Genomic DNA, 20,189 nt, shown 5'->3' on the forward strand with positions numbered 1-20,189 from the left:
TAATTAAAAAGTTGCCATTCCAGTGATGTTCACACCCACACACTGCAATGAACTGCACAACTACATCTTTAATCACACAAACTCAAACTGTTAGCAGACTTTTCAAGACATCTAAACTTTACTACATATTGTTTTTTTATTTCCCACCCCTTCCACAAAGTACAAAATGGTCATTGCATTTGAAAACACATGCACTTTATTGAGGGGAAACAAAAAGAGATGCAGATTTAAAATGACCAAATCTTTCTTTGCAGGAATGCATATCGCCCGCCGCCAGGGTTTTGAACTGAAAACGTCTCACGAAATGTCACCTGATCTGCTAGCGCTTGAAGCATGCGTTCAGGATGACTCTCAGCTACTATCGCACCAAGTTTTAGTTCAACATCTGTACAACTGATTGAGTTATAGCCATTTCTGTGTGTCAGCCATCTTGAATTGTGTTAACGAGTTGTAGATGTTCATCCAGTTATTACTGTGAGAGTTTCACTAAAAATCTGCCCAGCGGTTCACGAGCTATTTTGCTGAGTTTTGAGTAAAAGATAAAACACAATGTGCAGTGCTCAAAGTATGTTTTGGGAATGACTCTCAGACACTACCACACCAACTTTGACTACAACATCTGTAAAATTAACCGAATTAGAGCCATTTTTGTGTTGATTAAAGTGTATTAGCTGAGATCTTGTATCGACAGGCAGAGCTGACTCCCTATAGTTGAGTCCAGTCAGTTAGCACGAGTTGGGAATGACTCTCAGCTACTACCACACCAAAGTTCAGCTCAATGCCTGCAAAACCGACTGAGCTACAGCCATTTAGGATTTTGATGAGGCTGCAAAGCTGTGGCAGCCATCTTGACTTGGGCTGACTCCGAAAGTTGGAGTTTAAACAAACAACACACAGACACGGGTAAAAACAATATGGCCTTTGGCGGCGGGCGACAAAACACTTTTCTGGTGCCGAGATTTAATCTCCACCAGGACACCTGACTAAAACAAGTCAGTCCACATTACGGCAGCCGTATCTTGTTCTCATTATTCAATCTGTCTTTTGAGTTTCATCTTTCCTCTGGAAAAGGCTCCTTGAGTTCGGCTCCTAGTTTCAGTTGAAAGTTCGACGGGGTGGGTTTCCGTTCCTGGTTCTGCGTCGTGTCTCATGAAGCTTTGCGGTACTTGCACTGGATCCACACCCTGTACATGGTGAGCTGCTTCCCTCGGTTCACCTGCAGCCGTCTGTCCACGAGGTTCTGCACCTTTTCTAGCCCAGCCTCAGCAAACAGCTCGTGAAGCTCATCTGAAATAAGAAAACAGCCACAGAAGCATGTTCATGTGCACAATCAGAGGATGAGTTTGCTAAAAAAAAAAAAAAAAAAAGACTTAAATTATAATAGTTACCCTGAGTAAAGAAATATACTCGTGTTCCATCTCCTCGGACGTAAAAGTTTTCTGAGAGACACCTTCCTGAAAAATCAAAACATCATTTTCAACAAATGACTGCAAACATTAATAAAACCTGCATATATTCATCATGTGTTGCCTTTTTAACTTGTGGCGCCAAAAACATTGTCCTAACAAGCTTCATACTATTAAATTAATCACTCTGACTCAGCATTCCTATTTTTAGCTTCTAGCTACCATTTTACTTTGAACTTTTAGCTATCCTTTTGCTACTTGTGGGATTTAGTGTTCTGCCTCTTTTAGCTATAACAACTCAGTTTTGGCTTCTTCGGAAAATTCCAGCAGCCATTCAGCGTTCACACTGCATTTTAGCAAAAAAATGAAGTTTCTCTAATTAAGTACAGTCATGAATATTCTTTGTCTGTCTTTAAATGGTAACAGATGGATGTTTTTAAAAGTAATCTTTAGAATAATTCAATATAAACTCTCTGCTTCAAATGAACAAATCTAAGTATATTTTTGAGCCTGGATTCTGGCTGGATTTCAGCCTGACTAACCCTTCTTGAAGCGTAGCTGTGCCATATCATAACGCCCGTAGTCCCTGAGCAGCATCACCCCTCCTGGTTTCAGCAGGCGTGCTAATCGACTGATGGACGCACGCATCCTGAAACAAAGGGAACGCTTTTATACAAGGAGCACCGTCAATAACTGCTCGTGCTAAGAGTAAAAAAAGCTGAAATAAGGCGAAAAAATAAGCTCATACTTGTCCGGATGCAGCGCTGATAGCACAAAGATTAACACTATAACATCTAGGGTTCCATCGGGGACGGGGTAATTGGCTTCCGCGTCACTCAAGTCATGAACAAAGGCAAAGCAGCGCTGGGAGTCGTATTCTGGATTAGTCTGAACGAGGAGAAATGTTAATTTTTCGTTAGTTAGCTCACAAGCCTTTAGGTCTGAGCGATCTGTTCTTTTACGACTCCAAACCTTTACTAACTCCACGGCAGTCCCGGAGAAATCACAGCAGTAAATGAAGAGCCCCGGATCACTGCGACAAGCAAAGCTGCAGTTAGACTTCAGAAAAGATGTCCCGAAACCAAGAAATATCAGCGCTCTGTGCGTCCTTACTTGTTGGTCTTCAGTATGGGGAAAACTGTGTTTCCTACACCGCAGCCAACCTGTACAGAGCAGATCAGTTCATACACAAATTATTACTACAGTATTTCAGACATCATCACCTCCCGAAACACGCGAGGAAACCGTTTCAAGAAAATCTAACTTTCCAGATGCGTAAATGGCAACATGTCTTAACGACTGTTAACATGTTTTATATATAAATGATAATGAGATCTACATGTACGCAACAAAAAGAGGAAGAAATAAAAACAAAACAGACAAGCGAACCACAAATTAGTTTTAGACTTGTGTTTATATTCTTCAGTGAAGTCATAAAGGCTGAACAGCTTATGAAAATTCTAAAAATATATCTGTAAAAACATTTATAGACTCATTTTTAGTGCACCCTGATAACCGTGTTCCAAAAATGTTTTTACAACATATAAAACTGGATATTTGTCACCTTGCACGTGAGATATTAATAAGGCAGATGGTTTTATCCACTCGTTAGTTAGCATCTAATAACAATCGGCTCATGTTAATACATTTTTATAAACAGGTTTACGTTAACTAAAATCTGTTCAGTATTTCCTCAATTTATTTTTAAATTCAAATTAAAGGCCTAGCATTCCTTGAAGGACTATATATCACCTGCTGCCTTTAACACCAGTGTAATCATTATGGTCAAGCCTCGAAAATGGCACATGTTGGTCATGACTCTCAGCCACTACCACGTCAAACTGTAGCTCAAAATCAACAAAATTTACATTTTTGTGTACTGTAAGGTTGACTTTGGCAGCCATCTCATATTGTGTTGGTTGCAAATGTACATCCAAGGATTCATTTCTGACAGTTTCGTTAAAACTTGTTCAGTGATTCGTGAGAAATTTTGCTAACAGACACATGCAAAAAAACCATAAGAAAACATAATAACACTGACTTGCTTCCATAATGGTGTCTAACCTCTAAAATGCGATACGTGGCAGAGGAACCAGGAAAGTCACAGCCGTCTGGAGACGAAACTGCAGATTCCCCGCGTTGTTCTGGATCAGGACCGTTCCGACGGCAGCCGTCTGCGCCCGAGACGCTCGGCTGCGATTCGTGGTTCAGGTGACACCTTGGAGCCAACTCCGGGAACTCTGTGAAGAGCCAGTGACGGTCTTTGAAGAACCGATTCTCGTGTATCGTGTAGAACTCGTTCCAGTATTCACTGGCCCGGCTGTCGTATTCCTCTGGAAGAAAGAAAAGAAAGATGGAAGTTACCATGCAGCATGGACGATATCCTCCTGATCGTCACACTTTTTCTTTTAAATGTCATATTTTGAGCCGAGTGCACAGAGCTATAACCCAACCTTGTTTCTCTGGAGGTAGAGGCTGATTGTTTTCTGACACTTTCTTCTTTGCAGCTTCTTCTTGCTCATCAGTCCACTCCACATTGTCCCTGGTGACAACATGACACTCTTATCCAGAGTGAACAAAGCCAATAACAGTGCAGAAATGCTTGGCAGTCCTGAAATACCTGAACATAAACGTTTTATTGTGGTAATTTTCCCACCCCGCTGACATGAGCATTTGTAAACAATCTACAAAATAAATTAAAGTGAACTCTATCATGCTAGGCTTTAACAATTTTTATTCATATTTGTGATATTAGGATACAAATTTGACCCAGCACTTAGAGCTGTAGGGCAAATGATCAACTAATCAATTATTAAAACATAAAAAACTATATTTTATTAGCTGACACTTTGTCTAATACCCAAAATAAAGTTAATAAATAAATATAAAATAAATTATTCAATGACAACATATAGCTACAGGGTAATATAGAGTTCCAAATTGTTATATTTGAAAGAATTGAGGTTTTGAAAAGTTAAGTTAGCAGCTGGAGCCTAAGAACTGGAGGCTAATATCCGGTCCGGAACGTCTCCGTCCCGGTTCTGGTCTCTGGTACCGACCAGGCGTTGTGCTGGAAGACCTGCCGCGGGTCTGTGAGGAACCGAGTCCCGAACTGAGGTCTCTTCGGGTCCCCTGTGGGTGAATTTGACAGAATCAGACCGGTTTCACCGCCGCTTCCATCCACTCCGTCCGCGGCACGGGGCGCCGCCATGATGGATGTGACGCGACGCGGCGAGGGGCGGAGCTTTAGGAGCGATGCGTTCAGGGACGCGCGGAAAACATCAACCCGTAACGACTGAAACGTTTACAAATGTTTACATACAGTATGACCTGCCACACTGAGACTTTTATTTAGAGTATTTTACAGACAGCATTTTGGACGTATACATTGATTATTTCAGACATATTAATGTACTTTCGGTCGTTAAAATTATAAAAAATAAGACAAAATAGAACATAGGGCTAATTGTTCAATAAATATGGCAGGATTTAGATGTAAACAGGTAATAAAAAACAACAACTTTCTTTTTAAAAACAGTAAAAGTTTGGTTTGTTGAAGCAGATTTCTGTCCCAGTCTGAGAAATAAAAACAGTTTCAGAAACGGGCTTCTCAAAAACACACTGTAAATTTTTAAATTCTTATTAACAACAGGAAATTGAAACAAAAATCCTTATTTTATATTAAAAAAAAAACAAATCTGCATGCTTTCATTTAATGTATATTTACAGTGTAATTTTTTTAAAAAAATTTAATGTCAGTCTGAATCAAATAAACACCATATATGTAATGATTTCTATCATTATGACAGAGAATATTTTTTTATATATATACAATATGACCAAAAATCAAAATAATACAGAAATATTTTGAATCTGTCAAACTCAAGACATAATAATAAAAATGTATATTTATATTTTTTAAATTATTTTAAATTTTAGATAGTCAGTCTTTAGTCAGGCTTTTAAACCTAAATAAAATTCTGCTGTGATATTCTTTTTTTTTGTACTGTTAGGTTATTTACTCATGTAACAAAAAAAAAAGAGTATTTTTATTTCATGATAAGGTCTAGTTCCTTGTACTGAGCAAACAATCAGAATAATCTCCAACCACTTGTTAAACTTTAATCCAGACTGAAGTGTTTGAACACTAGAGGGAGACACATATTGGGATTATTTGTCACATCAGTGAAAAGCAGCTAAATGATGAAATATGCAGATTTGATTGTGCAGGAAAGTGTATTCTGATACAAGAAAAAAGCTCTTATTTTGAGTTTTTCTTTAAATATATTGTTTAAACCAATTATTCAATTTTGGTTGAATGCATAATTGTCCGCAGCGGAGCATCTTTTAGTTTAAAGCATTTATCAGCTTCTTAGACCAAAAGTTTGTTTTTATTTTTAATTCAGAGGAAAAGATTTACCACCAGATTTAAACTGATTATATTCAAAGCTTTGAATAGCTTCAAACAAAAAATGATGAGATCTACTAGTAGAATTTACTCTTGCACCTTTTTTGTACTGTAAATACAAAACAATCATGAAGATATCCTTCAGATTTCTTATACTTATTTAAAACAAACTGTGCAAAAGTTCAGAAAAGCTGAATATCTTGTTAATGTCTAGCCAGCAGTATTAGGGGACAAGCTGCACACATCGTATTCGTTGCACTTCCTCCAGCTTATCACAATACTTAAAGGAAGTGGTATGTTGTTTTTAGAAAAGGAAATACTAACTGCCTGATATGAAGTAGATTTAACACCCTTAAAGCCACATGCATGTGTTGTGAACAGATTAAATTAGTACATGTGGTCACACAACAGGAAATGGCTTCAGTTAACAGGTGTCTGTAGCTAACTTGAGAATATAAATTATATTTAAAAGTTATTCTGCAGAAAAATCTAATAAACGTGTCTGTACTTTCAGCACGTCTAACAGTTTCTCATGAGAGTAAATGAAGCTGGAAGGCACTCAGTCTTCTGCTAAAAAGGCAATCAAAAACATTTATTAACATTTTCATTCAAAGCTAATTAAACATCAGGACATTTGATCTGTCAGAACTTGAGAAACACGCAGAGTCAAAGAGTTCCTGTAGTCAGACGTTGCTTTGGATGTGAAATATTCACCTCAAACAGCAGCTGGTGTTTTATCTTACAGGCCAAAAGCAGATCTGACATTTTCAATAAAAAAATAAAAATAACATTCACTCAGATGTATGTGATGTCAGATTTAAACACAGATTTTTGTTGTCGTTTGTTTTTTTTCAGTAAGTGTTTTTAAAACAGCGTGACAGTGAAATATCAGTGAAAGTGCAGATCACATCCTGAGAACAGTAACACCACATTTCAGTTTTATCTCCCATTTTCATGTCCCAAGAACTCTCTCTTATCTCTAAAACTTCACAATAAGAAAATAAAACTTTACTTATTTATACAGAGTTAAGTCATTTGTTATGTAATCAATCCTCCTCACTGCAAAAAAAAAGCATTTCAGTGTGACACAGTGCTGCTCAGAAGATAAATCAGTAAAACACCTGTACAGGTAAAAGTTCAACATTCTTTGAAGGAATGCATATCACCCGCCGCCTCTCATGCTGCAGGTTTAGCAGAGTTGTACTCATTTTGGTCAAACCTTTCTCGTGCAATATTGTGATACATCACCCTCAGAGTATGTGTTGTGAATGACTCTCAGCTACTACCACACTAAATTTGAGCTCAATAGATGTAAAACTGGCTGAGTTATAGACATTTTTTTGTGTTTGCTGCGTTCAGTTGCAGACGTACATCCAGTGATTGTTTTCTTTAAAGTGTCATCAAAATCCGTCAAGTGGTTTATGAGATACACAAACACAGATAAAAACATTATCACTCCTTTGCCTTTGGCCAAGGGCAGAAAAAAAAATCAAGTGAACAAATTTAAAAATCACTGTTAGCTTGTATTTCACAGCAACGACCGCAGACATCACTGTAAACCAGCAGCAGGAAGGCTGCAATAACAGAGTTTAACTTGAAATTCTACGGCTGAAAACAAAAATAAGGTCTAACTGGAACTGGAAAACAGAAATGCTGCAGTAATTGTTAAACAACATCGACATCAGTGGCTGGGAAGTGTTTTAAATGAGCAGGAAAAAGTGAGAAAGGTTGAAGAGCACACATACAGCCTGACCCAGCTTCGAAACAAAAAGCCTCAAAGGGAACTATCAGAGCCTTTATATTAACAGTTCTCAATATTTCTTTACAGTACCTATGTACAATTATCACATTGAGTTGTCTGATAAGATCTTCGGTGCTGCTGGACTCCATCTCCGTTGTTGACCCCTGAGTTTCTAACGTGTTGCATTTAGTCGTCAGTTGCCTCGGTACGCTACGTTGGTAAAAGTGGAGGTGGCGTTTACGTACAAAGGGTTGTTCGCCTGCAAAACAAATGTGGAGATAAATCTGTTTAATTTAGTCCAGCTTTAAGACGTTGATTTAAAGCTGGATTCCAGATTCTGGAGGTTTTCGGTGTTTTGGTCGTTCCTCACCGTGTCCCATTTGGCGTTGCGTCGCTCCTCCTCAAACTTGGCGAACTCTCTGCGATCGTGGATGGTGATCAGCAGCTTCCAGATGAGCAAACCGATAAGTCCCAGCAGCAGGATGGCTCCAGCCACCAGCAGGAGCACCATTAGGATGTTAGGGCCCTCGGGACACTCTGAGACATCAACCACAGGAGCAGAGTCACAGAGAATGAGCTCAATCATGTTTTTTTTTTAAGGGAAAAACAATGTTATGTGTATTCTCATGCAATGCTGCAGATGTCAAGCTCAGACAATGTGTTGTGAATGATTCTCAACTACCGCCACACCAATATCTACATTAATCTAATACAGATGTTGCTCGATATCTGTAAAATTGTCTGAGTTAAAGGTAATTTTCTGATTAGCTGTGGTGGTCATCTTGAATGCTGTGGACTCCAAAAGGTAATTAAGAGTAGATCTGCATCTGGTGATTACTCTCTGAGAATTTCGCTAAAATCTGTTTGGTTCATGAGATATTTTGCTGACGCTGCAGACAAACGAACACACAGACACGGGCAAAAACATAATCCCTGCAGTGCGTGCTAATGATGCATTTTTGGATGCACACTTTGTTCTCTTTTCCCTTTTTACCAGAAATCGAAAGAAGTGACATTTAAACCCACACTGCTGAGCCCCGATGATGCACCTATGTGATAATGTTTAAATAAACGTCCACAGTACCTAGTTCTTTCATCACATACAAGATGGATTTGCCACTGGTGTCTTCGTAATACTGGAAATGCACGATGCAGTCGTTCTCGTCTTTGTACGAGCAGTTCACCGCGTGCTCTGCATGGGAAGCTGCGAGAAGAAGCAGAACAGGGTAACAAAAAGGCTTATCTTTAAAAGAATAACACAGCTTCAGTCAACAAAATACTCCAATCAATCAAACGTGAGAATAAAAGCAACGATGGCAACAGGAGATCATTGCTGGAGAAGTTCTCACCCAGTTCACCAACTTCTTGTATTTCAGTTTTGCAGATTCTGTTGCAGGTGTCGTCTGTGATGTACTGTCCTCTCTTAAAGTGCTGACACTCGACACACTCCCTGCAAGCACAATAAGCAGGCCTTTATCCACACACACACACACACACACAGTTTACACCTCTGGTTTGATTCAGTGGGAGCAGGTGCTTCGGTTTTATGAGATCTGCAAACACAAAGATATGAACTGCTGATGTTTTCTAGCCGTCGAGGCGCGTTAAGAGTTTGTCAGCGCCTGCGTGCTGACTCTGGTAAATTATGTGTGGTGAGGCAGGTGGGGGAATGCCAACATGAAAACAAATCAGTGGCAAGTTCCTGAAGGCGTGCAGTCATGTGGTCAGGGAGGAAGATGGCAGAAATATCTGTTTTAAATCATCTGAAACAATAAACCTCGCAAATTTGTCTAAATATCAAATCAAATATGTTGCATTTCTATCACTTGCTGGCAAAAGTGGTAATATTTTGTATCTGTTTGTTTCTCTGTAGCGTTAGCAAAATGTCTCATGACCCAGTGGACAGATTTCAATGAAACTCTCAGAAAGTAATAATTAGATGTTCATGTATAGCTCTTTGAACAACCTTAGTTTAGAGCAGGGGTCTCCAATCGTGGTCCTTGAGGGCCACCATCCTGCATGTATTCCTTGTTTCCCTGTTCCAACACACCTGATTCAGTGGTTAAATCACCTCTTCATGTTCTGCAGAAGCCTGTTAATCACAAATTGATTCAAATCAGGTGTTGGAGCAGAGAAACAAGTAAAACCTGCAGGATGGTGGCCCTCAAGGACCAGGATTGGAGACCACTGCTCTACAGCTTCTGTTGGGGGATCCCAAGGTGTTCCCAGGCCAGAGAGGATACACAATCCCTCCAGCGAGTTCTGGGTTGAATCTCTCCCCAGTGGGACATGCCTGAAAACCCTCCAAAGGAAGACGTTCAGGATGCATCCCTTGAGGAGGCATGAACCACCTCAGTTGTCTCCTTTTGATTCAAAGGAGCAGCGGCTCTTCTCTGAGCTCCTCCTGGATGACGGAGCTCCTCACCTCATCTCCAAGGCTGAGCCCGGCCATCCTACGAAGGAAGCTCATTTCAGTCTCCTGAATCCAGGATCTTGTATTTCAGTTTTGGGGATTCTGTTGCAGGTTCTGTCTATGATGTACTGGTCTCTCTTTACATAACACAACACAACAATGTGTTGTTTTAAAATATCATTCAAACTACCTGTTCGCTCATCAAAACCGATAAAAAATTCATTTTACTCCCAGCTGAGGTTGTTCAAAATGCAGTGTACAGCAGGTAAGACAGTTATTGTTCACATCCTTTCCAAAAATAATCTCACTTCAAAGATCTGAACTCTGCATAGTTGTTTTTTTTGGGGGGTTTAACCGTTCTACATATGTTATTAACTGAATCTGAGGATGTAAAAAACATCTAAATCTTAAGAGATGAACTTACTTTTTGATGGTGCAGGAATCGGGACAGGTGGGGCACTTCTCACAGGTGTCTCCGTAGGCACCGGTCTGAGTGCACTGACAGACCCCACACTCACAGTTCCCTCGGCCGCTGCACAGCAGCCCAATGCTGGACATGCAGGTGTCGGTGCGGGTGGAGCAGTTGCAGTTCTCTCCTTTCCAGCCAGCGTCGCACTGACAGAACCCACAGTTACACTTTCCTTTGTCTGGAAAAAAAAAAAGAAATAACAAATTACTTCTTCAAAACATTTCTGTCACTTTAAATTAAATAGAGCTGTGCACATCACTTAGCACATGAATAAATTTGTTCGTACCTTTTTATTAAAGCAAGAAAAAAACATTAAGGTCACTGATATAACTAACTAAAATCTAATTAAAAACAGTCACTGTGTATGAAAGAAAGAGCTTAAACAAATGTATCCATATCTGGCTTGAGAAGTTATTCCAAATCTGTCACCCCTCAGTAAATAGACAGCTTCTTGACTTTTATTTTAAATTTAAAACTTAGCTCTGGTTTCAAAATTACAGACAGAAAAAAAAAAAAACTTGTACAAATTTATTTTTAATGAGTCATTTTCTCTCAGTATGAAGAGTTCCGGTGTTGCATAAATTTATGCTTTTCTCTTTATAAGACCTCAGAGGTGTTCTATTGCATTCAGCTCACTCAGGACATAATTTTCTATAAATTCATTTCTCCGACAATTCACCGTCAGAGCAGCAGTTACAGAAGAATAAGAGCCCATCTAGCCTGGACATATTTCTCTCTGACTCATCCCTTTCTCTACTTCCTCATAATTGCCACAACAGGGAGTCTGGTGGTTTTTAGCTGCTCATTGATCTTTCTGTACTTTTTTCCTTCAAAGTGCCGCCATCTGATTTTCTGGGGCTCCCACATGAGGCAGTCCATCTGTCTGTATCATCCTGATGGGTTTTGCACGATTGGAAAAGTCTCCTTTACACGTTTTCATATTCTCATTACATTAGCAAACTGCTGTTTCTGCAGGGGTCGCCACAGAGAGCAAACTCAAACGACACATTTGGGAGTTGTTTTGCTCCGGATGCCTTTCCTGGGCTCAAACCAGCGGCCTCGGGATCACAAGACAGCTCCACTGTCTACCGCAGCCCCTGGTGCGGCTAGGCAAACACATTTCTGAAATACAAATTGCTCAACTGGACAGTGAATCACCACAGTGCTGTGCTGCAAGTGTGTGGGATGGTAAACGCCTAATTATCGTGTTTATTACACAGGATAAGTGATTCAAAGAAATGAGGGTTAGGTCACTGCAACATCCTCAGAAATAATGATGGCATGACTTGTGTGTGTTGTTTTATTAGTTTAGCATTACCAACCCCAAGTGTCTTAAAATAACACGCTGCCTACAATGACGAGAACACCTCTGGGAGTGACTGCAGATTCTGCAGTAATGGAATCACCAGTTAGGTGTGAAGTGTTCAGGTTGGGGTTGTAATTATCATCCGTTGCCAAACAGCAAAAGGAAGGTGATAATGTTTTTGCCTGCACATATATATGCCTGTTAGCAACATATCTTATGAATGAGAGGACAGATTTCAGTGGATATGAAAATAAAATACTTAAGTATTCAAAAGTACAAATTAAATTTTCTAATATCAATATGTTGCTGTATAATTTTGTAATTTTGCAGAAACGTGTAACTTTCAGAAAACAGCTGATGTATCGACGAACTTCAGCAAAAAAATGCCACAAAAAAATAAGGATTTTTTTGTCTAAAAACACACCAAACCAGAGAGTCTTGATTCTCCTCACACTTTCACTAAGGAGCCGAGGTTTAAGGTTGAATCTATTACCACGAAGTAACGAGTACCTTCTTAGATATGTAGTGGAGTCAAAAGTACAATATTTGATTTTGAAATGTCGTGGAGTGAAAGTTATAAGTTCCCTCCCAAAAAATTACTCAAGTAAAGTAAAGATTCTCAAAAAATGTAATTAAGTACAGTAATCAAGTAAATGTACTCTGTTACTGTCCACCGCTGATTATCATACATTTTATTTAGATTATACATGATTGATGTTTTTACTTAATTATGATGTTTGATATGATGTTTTTATCTGTATTTAATGATGTACCTGATTGTTGTTTCTGTGTTTAAAGCACTTTGAATCGCCTTAATGCGGAAAAATGCTACATAAATAAATTTCACTTCACAACAGTGATGTTCTTTAGATTCACAAGAAGACATAAAAAACACACATCTTCCACCTGGTGAAACACCAAAAGTATAAAAGTCATGTCACACAGGAATGTTGTTACAGTTTGTCTGCTTTGTCAGCCTTTCTTCCTGGATTACCAGCAGACGCACGGCACCAGCACGTGAAGCAACCTGAGAACCAACAGCAGATTTCCGGAGACTGCAGTGCTCTTACAAGGAAACCAAACAAGATTTGGCACTAAATGACTCACAGTGAAGTGTGTGAGTCTCAACCCAGCTGGATCAGACTGGAGGGAGGGGCGTGACTGGATATGAAACATCACAGAGGGTCTGAGTGTCCCTGATTCAACAGCTCAAAACAAATCCGTCGTAAAATCAAGGAAACAGTTCTTTGGTTTACACCCTGTCGGATGCCTTGTCTCCTTTGGATTGTGTTTTCATCAGCAATCCGATCCCACATGACTGCTTGTGTTAATTTGTTTCAGTTTCATAATTCTCAGCTGTGGCTAATCTTTCTTGCTACAAGACAGCTGAGGTAGGCAGACACTGTGCAAACAAGAAACCATGAAACGGCAAATGCATAAGACCAGAGAGATTACTTGTCTCGATCTCATTATAAAGCCAAATTGTTTCACACACACATTCATGTCACCCTCCCCTCTGTCTGCGAGGCTGCACCTTATCCCTGACTATTTTAGAGAAGTTTACCGGCGTTGGCGTGATTAAAGGACAGAGCACTCAAACAAAACATTTCACGGCTGAGGGAGGAGAGAGGTGAAGAAAGAAGAGTGGCAAACTGTCAGCAGAGGAATGCAAGCGTTCCTTTTCTGTTTCCTCGTATTTATGGGCCCTGGAGCCATGCTTGCCGACTCCTGTTCCCCAGGCTTGAACCAGTCCCACACATACTGAGCTGCTGAGCGTATTGTTTTCAGCCCTGTGCCACGGCTCTGATTGAAGTGGGACTGAGAGGCACAGACGCTTTAAAGAAAACATTATAATCTGAGACATAGAGATTTATTGGTCCCAGAGTGCTGTGGACTGTCTTCCAGCAGCAGATGAGCTATGGGTGTCTGAACGGCGAGCCATGAAATCAACATACTCCCCTGAGAGAGACTCTTCAGCAGAGTTCTTTGATGATTCAAACCTTGCATATACTTCAGGCTCGAAAAGGTTGTGATTATTATAAATCAGCCTCAACATTTAAACCAGTGAAGCATGCAACATTATTTATTTTGCAGGGTTGCTGTTGTCCCAGCATGTCCGTGTCAGTTTGCACAACCCACCAAAATGTAGTTGCAAAACTTGGACACGCCTGCGAGAAAACCAGGAACCACACATTAAAAAACTCAATAAAGAGCCCGACATGTTGACAAAGACAAAGATCACCAACCTGCTCTGGGACATTCAGGTTGCAATTTAAAAAGCCAAATGTGCAGAAGCCCCTGCAGCTCACAGCATCCTAAATATCTGATGTAAATAAATAAATAAATCCTCATTTAAGTTACAAACCAGCTCGTGGGAGACAATCCCCGATATATACTTATACAGAGTTTAGGAATAAAATGGTTTAAATTGAATCAAATGAATCACAGAGGGATGCATGGATGTCTCCTGCCCTGACTGATCAGGTTAAACACGCTTACAGGGAACCTTTTTCACCTCGCCAGGTTCTGCAAAGCGCCTCACATCTTTTCTCATTCAAACAAACACACTCATTCATTGCTTGCTGTTCTATATTTACACTTTATTTACAGCACTTCTTTAAGTTCTTACTCATAAACGTATTGTTTCAACAACAATCCTTTTCTTTCCAGTTTAGTTCTCATAAAAAAAGATTTAAAAAATCAGAGGATGGATGTTTAAGTGTGTTGGATTTTCACAGAGCTGAACATCTGAGATCCAAACTCAGCGCTGACACAAAGATAATTTGATTTTCAGCTCCAAAACCACCTTTTTGTAAAAGCCTCCTGATTTCAGGTACAGGGAATGCAGCATGATTTGGTGAAGATGGGAAGAAAAGAAGAGCCAGGAGAGCGTACCATTTTTTATTTCCACTGTAAATTCGATCCAGTAACTTAACGATAAAAAAGAACAAGATTCCTAAATCAATGATCTGCCTAAAGCATGCAAAGGTGGAAGAGAACTATGTGCCGCTGATGCTCAGCCTCTTTTTGTTATGATAAACCAAAACATTCCACTTCGTTAAATTACTTGAGTTGTGCAGACTTGTTGCTGGTCATTAAAATACATCAGGCAGCACTCCTGTGAGCTCAAACTCTGGCAGAAGTATCTAAGAGCAATCTGCTTAAAATAAAGCTCCAAGTTTACAGACCTGACAGTGTAATCCACGCATAATCCACTTCAGAGGATTATCTATGGTTAGCAAATAAATTGTGCTTTTTTACGTACAAACAAGAAAATAATCAGTAGAGACACAAGGCTTTTAAATGCTTTTACAATTTCCAGGACAAGTAACAGAAAACTATGTAAACTAACTGAGTTCTGTTTACAGAGAGGAGAGGAGCGACTGAGGGAGGCAGGAGGAGGCCTTACAGGAGGAAAAAGGAAGGGAAGGGCAGCTTAATCTTTCCTGACTTACTGCACATAACCTATTATGGGTTACAAGAACTTAATAACACATTATAGAATAATAATGTGCTCAGAAAACAAACAAACAAAATGCCTAAACTCCAGGATGCCCAGAGCTCTTACTTTGACAAAGAGCATTTTATTTTGATATGTTTTTCCATTAAGGGATGATGAAGGAGATCTCAGCTGTTCATGATGCTCTTTCAAGAGTTTCATGTGAAGAAATCCATAAATCTGTTTTAGTTTTACAGTTTGGGCGACACACTGAATTCTGGTCAGCACCGTCGCTTAAAAGCAACAATTGTCTCAACTCGACTTTTAGCTTGGACCTTTTTCTGTGTAGAATTTATTTCTCCATGCAACAGGTTGGGGTTTCTTCAGGTACCCCTCCCACAGTCCAAAAACATGAACATCTGGTTACTTGGGAAGTCTAAAATGACCATGGATAGCTGTTAGTATCATTTGTCTCTGCAGTAATCAGGTGATAGACTGTCAAATCTCCAAAAAGGTGTTGTTTCTAAGATTTATTTTGCATTTTTTATGTACAAGCAGCAAACCTTGCTATGTTTTTAATTGTAAAAGACTCTTTTAGATGCTTTTGTCACTGATGTGTTGCAGATTAACCTTGTTAACTATAAAGTATTCTGTCTTTTGTTTTGTTGCTTTGCACTTTTCCAGTTTTTGACACTCCTGACTCATCTCTGTGACCATTCTGGGTAGCGATACTCAAAGTCCGGACTCGGGTCAGTTCAGACCCAGCCTACATGTTATGTTGCATTGCACTGAAATACATCGGTGTTTGTGTGTTACTGGTAAGAGTGCTGTGGCTCCTTTAAGAGTGCGCGCAGAGAAGGAGAGAGCGCACAAGGCGAGTAAGGCAGGGAGCAAGTCTGTGTCCATATATTTATAATCCAAACACATGACTGAAGCAGTGAAAATGAGCTGCAGTCATGTGATAATGCAGTAAATGTGTGCTCACTCACCGGAACACAGGGCGCCCTTGAAGCGCAGGCAGTTGAAGTCGTCACACTCGCAGTACTTTCCCCACACCTGACCGAAGTCATTTGCATGACAGGAGCACTGTCCGCACAAACAGTCGCCTCTCCCGCTGCACATCGGGCTGCCTGGTTTGGGGATGCAGTTGGCATCGTCAGACGGGCTGTAGTCCTCCAGCGAGCACTCACACCGTGGACCCAGTCGGCCCGGGTGGCACTGGCAAACGCCACACTCGTAGGTCCCGTTGCCGTTGCTGCAGACCGAGCTGTTGGCCACCGCCTTCGCCTCGCAGTCGCAGCCACAGGCGAAGTCCACCGTGACCTCCAGCGAATCCCTGAAGCCCAGGGGTTTGACGGTGAACGTGCGGCTCTTCTCCTTCGGGCAGCCGCGCAGCTGAGCCTCCACGCTGAAAGACACCTGCAGGGAGAAAACGCAGGGTCAGAAATGTGCACTGGAATGCAAACATATAAGGATTTCAAACAACACGTACCGTGTCCCCGATCTTCAGTCCGGAGCAAGACTTGAGTCCAAGGATGACCTCCCCGTTCAGGCAGGTGGCGTTGAAGGAAAGATTCAACTCATCCGGGACTCCCAGCACCTCCAGCTCCACTTTAGAGCGAATTTTCTGCTCACAATTTATCATTTCAGTTACAATACACGAGACACATTTGCATGCTGCACATATTTTCCAAACAACACAAAGTTGTATTTACCGCATACGCCTCCTCAATCAGCTGAATCACATTCCCAGAGTCATCTGACAGAGTTCCCACGGTCGTGCCTGGGATGAGCTGACTGTATTCCTGGGAGAGAGAAATAAAAAAAAAAAAAAAAGCACATGGTAGTAAGACGACGATCCAGTTTATTTGGACGTCTTATAATATTACTCCATTCATTCTGCATTCGCACTGCTGTTTCCTTTTTTTTCTAAACATTTTTTTGGAAATCTTTCAAAATGTTCAACTTGTTCAGGAAATGATTGCTATTATTTTTGGTTTTTGTAATTTTACACATTTCAAAATATTTAACCTTATTTACATGTTTTCTATTATATAAAACACATTCTTCTCTTTAATTTTTTGCTTCAGTAAACTTTTTGTCTTCTTATGCTACTTTTAGTTTAGTTTTAGCTGTCATTTTTATCCTCTATCTAGCCTTTTGCTACTTTTATACCTCGGCAAGTCTTCTGTTACTTTTAGCTTTTATCTAACATTTCTTTAGTTGTAGCTCTTAGCTAACATTTCATTATTTTTAGCATTTAGTTAGTATTTGTTTCTTTTAGCTAGCCTTTTGCTACTGTTAGCTTTTAGCTAGTGTTTTGCTGTGTTTAGTTTTTCTCTAGTGTCTTGTTTCTTTGTGACAGATTTACTTCTTTCGTCTTTAATACCTCGGCTTCAGCACCAAAACATGCTTCTTTGAGTTTACCTTGTAAAGAGACACGACTTCGCTGGTCACAGCAAAAATTAAATTGATGTTGTTTTCAGACATCTTATCTGTCATGAGCGCCAAGGAAGGATAATCCTGGAAAACACAGGGATTCGTTTGTTGAACAGCACATTAAATCTGAGCGAAACGTGTGTTTGAGTTCTGCCCCTACCAGGACGGTGGATTTGTTGTAGATGTTGTCATTGTCGAGGTAACACTGTCCATCGTTGGGCTGGACGATGCCGGCTATCCGTCCATCCAGAGCAATGTGAGTTTTGGCGTCAGTGGTCAGCACCAGAAGATGGGAGGCATCCGGACGCCAGCCGATCTTTTCCTAGAGAGGATGGACAAAGAAACACGTGAGATGATAAGTACAAGAACGACAGATGTGTAATAACATAGAATACATTTGTATACCTTGCACACCACAGCCTGCATGACAGCATCAAATCCTCCCTCGGGAGCATCTCTGTTTCTGGACACCTGCTGCTTCCTCACTTCCTCTGTGAAGCGAGACACCGTCTCCGTCAGCGACAACACGTGCCTGAAGCCGAACTGGGCCATGCATTGATCACCTATCCTGGTAATCAGTGACAAAGCAAGATCAGCGTGTTGTTTCTTTAAACTGAATTTCCAGCTTATCGCACTTTACGTTACAAATCTCAGCTGCGTACTTCGAACAGGGGTTCTGAACCACCTCCGGCGGGTGGGTGTACATGTACGGGGAGGCGGTCTTGTCCACGAAGGCTCCAAACCCCATGCGCAGTTTGCTCGTGGTCTTGCCCATGGTCTCGGCGAGCTTGTTGCCCAAGGTGAGCAGGCGAAACAAGTCATCTTTCATGGAGTATGAGAGATCCATCAGGTAGTAGAGGTCCACGGGATAGTCCTCCACCTGCTTCACCGTCACGGTAAAAAGCTTGGCATCACCTGGGAGGCAAATAAATCAGAAATGAGCTCCAACACATCAGAAAGCAGGCTGATCTGAGCCTGTCCCTGATGTTGTTATTGTTGATATCTGGGTGTAGTTTCTGAACATCAACCTACCTGGTCTTAACTTCATACGGAGTTTCTGAGGCCTGACCTGAGTGACATCATCAGCCGTCCCCGAAGCCTTGTCACTGAGAGGATCGTCCTTCAGGATAGTCAAAGTGCTGGAGGGAAACTCCAGAGCCGCCGAGCTGCAGCCTTCGTCTATCAGGTTCTGTCTGAGATCACAGCGAGAAACACCGGATCCCGCCATCCCAAACTCCTGAAAACAGACACATGCATTCTGTTAAACACTCCAATCAGGTGTTAAAACAGAGAGAGGGAAGGGTTTGATTTATCTGAGAGGAGCTTTTTTTCCTCGTGCTGAAGATGTGCTAAAGAATCACGAGAACCGTTATCAAAACACAACAAGAAGAGGAAAAATAGGCGGTTTTTGTTTCAACTTGCTTCATGGAGCTCTGACGGGAGGGGCAGCTCGAGGGGCACTACATTTTTTTACCTCCTGAGAGCACCAGGCGCAGCTCGGATGAACGGCGAGGCACTGCTGACAGGTGGTGACTCCTCGAGACGTGCAGACGTTGGAACCTGCGAAATCACCACAGGGCGAAGTTAATAAACGAGAGAAACGTGTGAACGCTGACAGCTGAAGAATCAACTCAGCTTTAAACAAGCAGAACGGGAGCTGAAATCAACAAAACTGTAGCAAAACTACAGCTGAAGCTAGGGAAATTCTAGCTGAAAACTAAATTGAAGCTGCAAGTTAAAATTAAGAAAGCAGTAGTTAAAGTTATAAAGAGCAAAACCCCAGCTAAAAGCTAATATTAGTAAAACAGTACATCAGAGAAAAATGTAGTTAAAATCAGCTAAACAGTAGCTAAAAGCTAAAATTAGAAAAAACATAGCTAAAAGTTAACTGTAGAAGAACTGTAGCTAAAACCTAAAATTATCTAAAAGTAGCTAAAAGCTAAACTAAGCAAGACAGTAGCTAAAAAGCTACATTTAGCCAGACAGGAGCAGAAGGTGTCCAATCTAAGAGCTATCAGGGACGTGTGGAAGTCGTGTGAACATCTTAGTTTCTTTGTTCTGTTTTTTTTAAGCTGATTTTTTGTAGTTTTTGCAGTTTTCTCTGCCGTCCTGCTCTGGTGTGATAAGCTGCTGATGCAACCCGAGGGAAGTGATCAGGCTTCAAAAATGTTTAATTACTGGAAAGGTTTCAACAAAGACTCTTAAAACCCAGATTCTCCAGGAGATGAGGACTCGTATGAGTGGTCTTAATGTTTTGGGCTGATTGTTGGACATAAAAACATATAATATATTCAACATGACCAAATTACAGCTATGCTGTCAGGGGCTTCATGCCCCTAGTAGGGTCACCCAAGGCAGACAGGTCCTAGGTGAGGGGCCAGACGAAGTGAAAGCCCAAAGACCCCTTATGATGAACATAAATATTGGACACAGTGTTCCCTCGCCCGGACGCGGGTCACCGGGGCCCCACTCTGGAGCCAGGCCTGGAGGTGGGGCACGTTGGCGAGCGCCTGGTGGCCGGGCTTTCACCCATGGAGCCCGGCCGGGCACAGCCCGAAGAGGATACGT

General features: G+C 41.0%; 2 protein-coding genes across 2 annotated transcripts in view; both read right to left on the bottom strand.

Annotated features, from left to right (window-relative positions):
- Window positions 1-117: 117 nt before the first annotated feature.
- Window positions 118-4,636, bottom strand: mettl2a (methyltransferase like 2A). Its single transcript, XM_017429445.3, has 9 exons — window positions 4,466-4,636; window positions 3,860-3,948; window positions 3,471-3,739; window positions 2,520-2,569; window positions 2,379-2,439; window positions 2,155-2,294; window positions 1,949-2,055; window positions 1,389-1,454; window positions 118-1,287 (listed from the first exon to the last, which is right to left on the bottom strand). Exons 1-9 carry the CDS (start codon window positions 4,615-4,617, stop codon window positions 1,148-1,150), a joined length of 1,074 nt encoding a protein of 357 aa, XP_017284934.1. The 5' UTR covers window positions 4,618-4,636; the 3' UTR covers window positions 118-1,147.
- A 2,566-nt stretch (window positions 4,637-7,202) lies between these two features.
- Window positions 7,203-20,189, bottom strand: part of itgb3a (integrin beta 3a) — a 16,787-nt gene continuing 3,800 nt past the window's right edge. Inside the window, exons 2-15 of the mRNA XM_017429422.3 lie at window positions 19,096-19,181; window positions 18,654-18,858; window positions 18,284-18,536; window positions 18,027-18,189; window positions 17,782-17,943; window positions 17,610-17,705; window positions 16,898-16,987; window positions 16,675-16,809; window positions 16,172-16,601; window positions 10,393-10,615; window positions 8,905-9,005; window positions 8,640-8,759; window positions 7,926-8,092; window positions 7,203-7,814 (exon numbers count right to left, since the gene is read on the bottom strand). Of these exons, the coding sequence (XP_017284911.1) occupies window positions 7,749-7,814; window positions 7,926-8,092; window positions 8,640-8,759; window positions 8,905-9,005; window positions 10,393-10,615; window positions 16,172-16,601; window positions 16,675-16,809; window positions 16,898-16,987; window positions 17,610-17,705; window positions 17,782-17,943; window positions 18,027-18,189; window positions 18,284-18,536; window positions 18,654-18,858; window positions 19,096-19,181 (2,297 nt within the window). The 3' untranslated portion in view covers window positions 7,203-7,748. The remainder of the gene's footprint in view (window positions 7,815-7,925; window positions 8,093-8,639; window positions 8,760-8,904; window positions 9,006-10,392; window positions 10,616-16,171; window positions 16,602-16,674; window positions 16,810-16,897; window positions 16,988-17,609; window positions 17,706-17,781; window positions 17,944-18,026; window positions 18,190-18,283; window positions 18,537-18,653; window positions 18,859-19,095; window positions 19,182-20,189) is intronic.

This window comes from Kryptolebias marmoratus, linkage group LG12 (genome assembly GCF_001649575.2).
Source record: "Kryptolebias marmoratus isolate JLee-2015 linkage group LG12, ASM164957v2, whole genome shotgun sequence".
Classification (NCBI taxonomy): domain Eukaryota; kingdom Metazoa; phylum Chordata; class Actinopteri; order Cyprinodontiformes; family Rivulidae; genus Kryptolebias; species Kryptolebias marmoratus.